At 37.0% G+C, this 10,152-nt stretch overlaps 1 protein-coding gene across 1 annotated transcript in view; it reads right to left on the bottom strand.

The window, feature by feature from the left end:
* Positions 1-10,152, bottom strand: part of ZMAT4 (zinc finger matrin-type 4) — a 371,506-nt gene that overhangs the window by 95,036 nt on the left and 266,318 nt on the right. The window contains exon 4 of the mRNA XM_044659535.1: positions 2,783-3,016. Within this exon, the coding sequence (XP_044515470.1) occupies positions 2,783-3,016 (234 nt within the window). The remainder of the gene's footprint in view (positions 1-2,782; positions 3,017-10,152) is intronic.

Raw genomic sequence — 10,152 nt, 5'->3', positions numbered from 1 at the left:
TTTTTTTTTTGTTTATTTTAAACCCTTAACTTCTGTGTATTGACTTATAGGTGGAAGAGTGGTAAGGGTAGGCAATGGGGGTCAAGTGACTTGCCCAGGGTCACACAGCTGGGAAGTGTGGAGGAGTAATTTTTAAGCAGAGACAAGAAAAAGAAAGCTGCTGGTACTTATTTTATGTTGTTATTCTTTATATAGCTAAGTATCCCTCTCGACTCTAGAGCAGGGGTCGGCAACCTTTTTGGTTGTGAGAGCCATAAATGCCACATTTTTTTAAATGTAATTTCGTGAGAGCCGTATAGTGCTCACAGTGTGCGCTCCTGTAACAGTGCCTGAAAAAAAATTGACTTTATGGCTCCTGCAGAAAGAGTCATATCTGGCCCTCAAAAGAACCAGATATGGCTTGAGAGCCATACGTTGCCGACCCCTGCTCTAGAGTATGGATTCCTAAGCTTTTGTTGTTGTTGTTGTGGACCCTTACAGCAGTCTGATGAAGCTTATAGATTCTTTCTTAGAAAAATGTTTCTAAACACAAAATGAAATATATAAGATTAAAAAGGAAAAAGTCTCTGTGTGTATATATATAATATTTAATAATGCTATAATAAATATATTATAAACAATATATAATAACACTTATAAATAGAAGATATAAAATATACTGGAATAGTTATGTATATGTGTGTGTACATATATATATACATATAGAGTTATTATATATATATATATATATTGAATATAGGAAAATACATTTTTATTTTTATTAACCTCTAACTGAAATTTAGTTTTTCCTTTAATAAGGAATTCCTTTAAATATTCCAAAATGGGTTCCATAGGATTCTCCAGACTACTCAAAGAGTTAACATAATAATAACTACTGACATAGTCCGAGCCCCTCATTTTACAAAAGTAGAAACTCTAACCCAAAGAGATTAAGTTCCTTGATGAAGGTCAGATACTCACAGTGAACACTCAAACCTAGAAAGTGCTCTTTTCACTCTATTAGGCAGTTAGATGAGGCTGTGAATAGAGTGCTGAACCTGGATTCAGGAAGACCCAATTTCAAATCCAGCCCCAGACACTTACCAGCTGTGTGATCCTTGGCAAGTCATTTAATCCATTTGCCTTAGGAGGCTCAACTTGTATGTGTATAAATATATACACGCTTGTATATATGCATGGATGCATACATGTACACATGTGTGTTTAGTTATGTGTGGAAGGATGGGGGATGGAACAAAAAGAGCCAGAAGAAGACCTTTGGTGACCGTTACTGACAGTTGGGACCAGAACAAATTCTGGGTAATTCTCCGGAGGATGAGGAGGAGAAGGAAGGGACTTCAGATGGAAGACTGAGAGAGGGAAGAGAACAGTTCAGCTCGAATCCAGTCCTGAGGGCTTCCTGATGATCTTTCTTTGGACATTGATACCCTGGTCAAAGGCATCCCATTATTTCTCACCCAGCAAGACTTCAGCCGTTGAAATAGCTAAGTTTTGGGTCTCCATTTTGGGAGCAATCTCTTGGGCTCCTTCGCCCATTACCCAACCTTGTTGAGAGTCCCTTTCTGGTCTAACTTACTATTATAGAAAAAGATAGAAATAGAAACAGAAGGCGAAGGGACAAAGGGGAGATGCTTAGGAGTGGGAACCCCAAAGATTCCCACCCGAGAGATGGACCCCATACAAATAGAGAAGAGGGCACCCCCAAATCCCTCTGCCCTTCACCCCTTTCCCCAATCCCTGAATTGTGATTAATAAAAAACATTCATTATTCAGATAGTGTTCCAGAGTACCTGAGAGAAGAGAGGGAGGGGAATCACAGCTTGGTCTGGCTGCCTCCATATTAGAGCCAAACCACCCGCTGTGAAGTTGACTGACTTTGGGGGAGGCTTGTGTGAACCCCGCCCTCATTCAGAATAGGATTGGGATCCTCCATACCTCCTCTTATAGGGAAGCCTCACCCCAAATCCTATGGGGCAGCACAACCATCCAGGTCACCCAGTTTTGGGGTGATACCCCCCTCAAAGTCTTGGCAGTGTATGTTCAGCGAGAGGGGAGAGCTAGAAGAGAGTCTAACCCTCATAGACTCTCTCTCTCCCTTCTATCATAACATTTGTTTATTCTTATATGTATGTGTACACCTATGTATTGTGCATTTAGGTATGTCTATGTATATAAACATATATATTTATATACATGCACATTAATACAGCACCTACCTTACCGTGTTGTGAGGAAGGATTTGATCAGATAATAGTTATAAGAAGGACTTAAAACAATGCCTGGCACATAGTAAAGTGCTATATAAATGTTATTTTTATTATCGCTTTGAATATATAATAAATAGTTTTCTAATGTTAAAAATAGTTTTCATATGTTAGAAAAACAAGGCTAGAGGTTCCAGTTTAAGAACCTCTAGTGTAGAGGTATAATGCATGGAGTTCTTAACTTGGAATCAGGAATTCTTGAGTTCAAATCTAGTCTCTCACACTAGTCAATATGGCCATTGGTAAGTCACTGAACCTCTAAGAACCTTATTTACTTCATCTGAAAAATGGGGAGCATAATACCTGCAGTAACCACCTCACAGGGTCATTGTGAGGGTCAAACGAGATAGGCATATCACTGATCATTCTTGCCCAAACAGATATATCAGCTAGGATCCTAGTTTTTTGCACACATAGAGTACAAGGATGGAGAAGACCAGGAATGGGAACCATTAGGACTAGAGAGTCTTTATTGTCTTGCTGGCACTTTCTGTTCTTGAGTAATTCATCCCCCTTACCTCTCAACTCCCCCAGATCCAGCGTCTTCCCTAGTTGTTCTAACAAATCCACCCTGGCGGCATTCTTTTTGTGTTTTTTGCCTTCATAATGCTGCTGGGCCATCAGAGGGTTATTGAACCATGCTGCACAGAGCTGACAGTATCTGTCTGAATCTCTTCGACGATGGGGTGAAGACATGGGCACTCCTGGGGCACTGGCTGAGTGAGGCGGCTTAAGTGGACTCAGAGGAGTTTCTGTAAGAGGAAACATTCAAAAATAAAGGCTTTAATTAAGCTATTATTGCCTACATTTTCTTCCCAACACCTGAAGATGAAAGATACCCCCACATTAGTCACCAAGCTCAAGAATCAAATATAGCAACGTGAGAGCTGAATATTAAGCATAGCTACTTAATTAAAATAATCTCGTGCACAATAATAATAGCTCATATTTATATAGCCCTTCACAGTCACTAGGCACTTCTGTATATGATCCTACTTCATCTCCAGTAAACTCAATGAGGTAGAGAGAAAATGCATTCATATCCCCAATTTATAGCTAAGAAGTCAAGGCTCAGATTGCTTCAGAGACTTGCCCAGGGGCACATAATATAATTCAGAACTAAAAGGAGTCTTAAGACTGTTCTTAGGGCTAGAAGGTACCACAGAGATCCTTTAGTCCAGAGGACCATGACTTGGAGTCCACAGACCATGTGCCACACCATCTCCCCTGTAGAGGCCGTTGGTAGATTTCAAGGGGTCCATGAACTTGGAAAAGGAGGGAATTATGTCTTTACTTGCACTAACCTCTAGCAGAAATTTAGCCTTTCCTTTAATAAAATTAAAAAAAAATAATCTGCAAAAGTGGTCCATCGACCTCACCTAGCTGCTCAAGGAGTTCTTAATATAAAAAAGGGTAAAAATTACTGAACTACAAAAACAAAAATAATCAAAAACAAACAAACAAAAAACAAACAAAAACTGTCCAGGAAAGATTAAATTCCTCCACTAAAGTCAGAACTAAGACTGAACACTCAGAGATGGAACCTTTGACTATATTTCTTTGCTCTTTTCACTCTATTACGTGGTTAGGTAAATAGAGTGCTGGACTTGGGTTCAGAAAGATTTGAGTTCAAATCCAGCCTCAGACACTTACTAGCTGTGTGAACCTAGGCAAGTCACTTCATCAGTGTTTGCCCCACGTGCCTCAACTTGTGAAATGGGGATAATAATAGTCCCTACCTCTCAAGGCTATTATGAGGATCAAGTAAGATAATATTTATAAAGTACCTGGTACAGAGAAGGCACTTCTAAGTGCTTGCATCCTTCTTTCTTCCACTATAAGAATCATGTTCAGTAGAAATTGTTAGCAACCTAAGATTCACTTTCAAACTAACAAAATAATACAACCTCATGATTATAACAGATTCATGTAAAAGTTAGGAATGGTCTAATGGCTAGTATCTTCAGTGACATTTATATCAAGGGAGACAAGGGACCATCTAGAGTGCACTTTCATTATAAATCCTTACGACTAAGCCAACCCATCTTTAATGAAGCTGAGCAGCTACCAAGGTCTCATTATTTATTGATAAGTGAATTGTCAAAGTTATGTAAAAACCTAAAAATCTAAAGAACAACCCAGGAGAGAAGATGCAATGTCCTTTGCTAACTTCTGAAAAAAAAAAGATTTATTTTAAAATTCAGATTAAAGTGAAAATCCATTTGTATTTGAAATACACAGAACAAGTAAGTGAACCACTAGCAAATGAGCTCTGCTCCCTCACTTCAGACATCACTACCGAATGTAGCTTGAATATAGAAAAGGTAAAGCGGAGACTTCAATAAACCCTTTAAAAATTGGGACAGATTTCTCAGTAGTTCTATAACTTTGGGACAACTTGCTTCCCTAATCGGGGCCTCACTTTTCTTTTCTGTAAAATGGATATGAAATAGGAGATCTAGCAGGTCCATTTCTCTTTAGTGGACTCTTTTGTCTTCTAAGTCCCCTTCTAGTTCTCAAATTCTTTGTTTTACATCTGTAAGATCTCATCTAGTACTGGTACTATGTCCTATACTTCAAGGACCTTTTCAGTTTAATAATATTAAAAATGTAATAGTATTTATGTAGTGCTCTAAAGTTTGCAAAGTGCTTTGTAAATATTATCTCATTTTATCCTCACAACAATCCTAGAGGCAGGTGCTATTGTTATCCTTACTTCATAGAGGAAGAAACTAAAGCAAATAATGGTTAAGACACCTGCCTCAGGTTACAAGCTAGTAAGTGTCTGAGGCAAGATGCAAACTCAGATCTCTCAAGTCCACTGCTCCATCCACCCAACTCAATGATAATAATATTAATAATGATGATGATAATATATTGTCAGGTAAAACGATAAAGTCAGCACCATTTACACATCTAAAAGATTTTCAAGTGATTTATACATATAACATAGCATGATCCTTATCAACACCCTGGGACATAGGCATGACCAGGAAAAGTACAACCAGGGTTTGGCCTCAGCCAACCACTTCCAGGGAGCACTGAGACAAGCAAGCCCCTTGGAGCTGTTAACCAGAATAACAGAGGAACCCCTCCTCCCACTGAAATTTAGACTAGGCTATGACAAATGTATGCAAATTATATTATGGTAAGGAAAAACAACTACAAAGAGGCAACTTGTTGACTGATATTTGAGTGACATTTGGAGAGAAAGGAGGAACAATGATGCTCAATATGATCACAGAGATGTGAGGAGTGATGGATGTCTTACTGAATTCAAAGTCCTAACTTCTTAGGAAAAGGCAAGATATATTAAATATATGCATATATATATACATATATACATGTATATATGTATATAGCAAGCTTTATCTTCATAGAATTAACTTGAACTATGTGTGTCCAATCAAGTACTTAGATAATTCAAGTTTTCTCTATGCTACTTCCAACCCTGGAAAGCCATGCTAGAAAGGCTTTTGTAGAACAATGGGTGTGAGGCATGTTTAAGAAAATGCCCATGATATACTAATTTATCTCTGCTTTGTAAATGGGACATTGAAGTTTAGAGAGAGAAAGTGACTTGCTCTATGGTCATCTACTGTCAGAAGTAGTATCTGAATCCAGGCTCCCTTACAGCCTGTGTTCTAATTTTTTCTTCTAATTCATTTTGTTTTGTGTCCTATATTCCCTTTCAACTATGACCTTAAGTAACTATATATAATTGGTAAATTGAATTGATTTAATTTCTATATTCTATTAAAGGCAGTAGAGCATCACAGATACAGCGCTGGCTTTGGAGTCATAGTGACCTCAGATCAAGTTCCATCTTTGAGACATATTGGCTATGTGAACTTAGACAAATTATTTGAGTCCTCAGTGCTTGAAGCAATTCTCTAAAACTATCAATTGCAAGTGAAACTGCAGACTTGCATTGAAAAAGGAAGTTTCCTTACCTGGAAGTTCCCTATATCAATACACACACACACACACACACACACACACACACACACACACACACACACGAGCACATGAATTTTATATCTGTATTTATATTCAAAGCAGAGGTTCCTATTCTTTTTTTGTGTCATGGCCCCAATTGGCAGTCTGGCAAAAGTTATGGATCCCTCCTTGAAATAATACATTTAATTACATACAAAAAAATCACACAGGATTGCAAAGGAAACTACATTGCCATTTTAAAATATGTACATATATTTTTCTCATTCAAATTCATAGAGCCCCCTGAAATATTTCCAAGGATGCACAGGCCCCAAGTTAAGAACCCTTGGTCTAAAGTCATTTCAAGCTGTTGGTGTATGTTCTACTTTCTGAGATTCCTTCTAGGTATAACATTCTATGTTCTATAATCTAGAGTTCTTTCTAATCCTAGCATTCTATTTTATTTAATATTCTAAAATTCCTTCCAGCTCTAACATTCTGTGACTCAGTGATTCTAAGTCAAAGAAAAGAAGTTATGTTGATTATATTCTGTGTGTGTATGTGTGTGTGTGCGAGAGAGAGAGACAGAGAGAGAGATAGAGAGAGAGGGAGAAAGAGAGAGAGAGAGAGAGAGAAGGGAGGTGAGGAGGGAGGGAAGAGAAAAAATGAGAGAAGAGAGGGTGACAGAGATGGATTGCTTTTTAAATGCCATTTCTAGTTGATACTTTAAGCAAAACGTGTGTGGTTGTTTTATTTTGGGGGGGGGGTGGGCAGAAGAGGGAGGAGGTTTGCAGGGATGCCAGAGTGATTAGGGATAGATGTTTCTTTTCTAAATTGATAGAGAATTCATCACAAGCTACAGCATTTTAAGATATGGACAGTTTCTGTTATTGATCTAAAATATTCTCAGTCTGTGTGCTTACAATCTGGTCTAGGATCCAGAAATATGAATTTAAAGGGAAAGTCAAGAACAAAGATGTTAGCTGCTCATCAAGGCCATTTTTTATGATTCTTTTAAAATCAGCAAATTATAGAATATTTAAGCAAGAAGAAACCTTTCAGGTCATCTACAGCTAGACTTTCCTAGGATCAAATGAGAGGAGGAGCTGGGAGTTGAACCCAGGTCTCCTGACTCACAGTTCATTGCTTTTTCCTTGACATTAGACTGCCTCTCCAAAGGCTTTGGAATAATAGTGGGCACACCAACAGGATCTTTTGCTTTCCCCCTCTCCTGAATTCTCTCATATTCTGAGCTGCACTTTATTTTTTCTTTTGAAAAAATTAATAATTCAAGTCCAAAATGTCTTGAGGACAAAAAGCAAATTTTCACATGATCTATTAGTCATACTGCAACATAGTTGCTGCTTCTTTCTGTGTGTTTCTGCAATGTAGAATGCAGTTGCCAAAACAATAAAACATGGGTTTGCTTTAAGGAGAGGCGGAGAATTGGGGTAATACTGTTATAATCCAGAGTATAATTAACACTTAATCAGCATACCTAGCTTACAAATTACTTTTAATTAGGTTTTTCCTCTTTTAGATAAAATGCCTGACAGAAGTAATTCTTTAGTAATTGATATTTTCTTAGAAGACATCTCTTGATATGATAGGGGTAAAAATAATTTTTTTTGCCTTTCTTTCAGTGATGCCCTTTGATCAGAAAGTTTGGGTCCAAAAGAACACTTTTGCAGAGTCCCTGAGGAAACAACTTCAGTGACTGATTTTTGCTTAAAGGGCTAGTTAACAAAGTAATCATCTTGGAATGCAGAAAACTACTGTTGGAATACCACGGCTCAGAAGAGTTAATATTAAAAATAATATTGATTGAAAGTTTTCTGTTATGTTTTCTGTTGGTCTGTTTGGTCCTGGAGGGCTATGCTACTAGGTTCTTGAAGGCTATCCTAGCAGGATGATGCAACCTGCCATTCGTTTGTTCATTGATTCATTCAACAAATACTTATTAAATTCTTGTTCTGTTGAATAATTTATCTACTTTATCCTCATAAAGTTTACACAATCTCCTACCCTCAGAGAGGAAATATTGTCTAGGGCAATGATTCTCAAACTTTTCCACTTCAGTATATAGCCTTTTACAATCTTAAAATTATTGAAGAACTCTTCAAAAGCTTTTGTTTATGTGAAGTTTTACTTATCAATATTTATACTATTAGATATGAAAACACTCTGTATTATTAGGAAAATGCTTTTGGTCTCATGGTCCTGTTGAAAGAGTCTCAGGAACCACCAGGAGTCCCTGGGTCATTTCATGAGAAATTCTGGTCCAGCAAGTTGTAGTCAGAAGATAGATCCCTGGCTTCAAATCCTGAATATGTCACTTATTAGCTATGTGATCATGGGTGAGTCACTTAATTTTTATCTCATTTACCTCATTTGTAAAACGAAGGCAAGAATATATAAAATCTCTATTTCACAGAGATGTCATAGATTTTAAATGGAAAAAAGTATATAATTTACTGTGCAAACCTGAAAGTTCTATACACACTTGGGCTTATTATTATAGAGCTTACAGTCTTGTGAGATGTAAAAAATACAGGTACCAATAGGTATAATGCAATAGTTCATAGAAAGTGTGTTGCAAAAAAATTTCAAGTTCTTTGATGGGAAAAATGGAATTATTAACTGGAAGGAATGGAGAAGTATAACTGTGGATCACCAAAGGAAGAATTTAACTAAATGTAATAAACTTCAGATCAGAAATAGTTTGACAATTTTAAGTGATGAATCTTTTTAGGGGACAGGCATGTAGGAAGGAGGGAAGAGACATAGTAATTCTGTCAAGGGATAGAGAGATTTATATCTGCATTAGTTAAAGAATATAACCACACTGAGGAACTTAAAAAATATTTGAAATATAGAATAATCAGTCAAAGATCATTTATTAAGCATTTAGTATATTCCAGGCATTGTGCTAAATTTTAAGGATACAAAGAAAGAGAAAAATGGCTTGGTGCTTAAGAAGCTTACATTCTAATGGGGGAAACAATGTATATATAAACAGGCATAAACAAGATATGTATAGGGTAAATGGAAGAAAGCCTTAGAGGAAAACATACTAGTAACTGTTAGGATTAGAAAAGACCTCTAATAGAAATTAATGCTTGAAAGAAGCCAAGATAAAGAGATTCGAAGGAAAGGATTCCAAGTATTGGGTCATCTAATGCAAAAGCTGAGATGACAGCATCTTGACTATACCATAGAGTATGTAGAGGAAAGGAACATGTAATAAACCTGGAATGATAGGAAGGAGCCAAGTGTGAGCAGCATTAAGTGCCAGAGAAGTTCATATTTGATCCTTGAAGTAGCAGAGAGGCACTAGAGTTTATTAAGTGAAGGAGGGAGAGGGAGGTGACTTGGTCAGACCAATAGATAATAATAGCAACACTAAATTGCATTAGAATAAGAAAGTATTTTATAATTTAAAAAGCACTGGCTCATTTGATCTTCACATTGATCTTGTGACTTGGGCAGGGTAGGAATTATAATTTCCATTTTATATATTTTTTTAATTTTTATTTTAAACCCTTAACTTCTGTGTATTGGCTCCTAGTTAGAAGAGTGGTAACGGTAGGCAATGGGGGTCAAGTGACTTGCCCAGGGTCACACAGCCAGGAAGTGTCTGAGGCCAGATTTGAACCTAGGACCTCCCATCTCTAGGCCTGACTCTCAATCCACTGAGCTACCCAGCTGCCCCCTATAATTTCCATTTTATAAATGAAAAACCAGAGACCTAGAGAAGGACTTAGTAAAGATCACACAATTTATTGAAAGTAGAACCTGAACTAATAATCAATCTCATTTCAAGTCCTTTGTTCTTTCAAAAGAGCCATGCTATAATTCACTCACAAATTCATGAACACATTTTAACTTTTCTCATGATAACTTGATATATATATATATATGTGTATATATATATATATATATTATTGCT

Source organism: Gracilinanus agilis, chromosome 2 (assembly GCF_016433145.1).
Source record: "Gracilinanus agilis isolate LMUSP501 chromosome 2, AgileGrace, whole genome shotgun sequence".
Lineage (NCBI taxonomy): Eukaryota > Metazoa > Chordata > Mammalia > Didelphimorphia > Didelphidae > Gracilinanus > Gracilinanus agilis.
The sequence above is the reverse complement of the archived record's forward strand: the minus strand, read 5'-3'. Positions and strand labels throughout refer to the sequence as shown.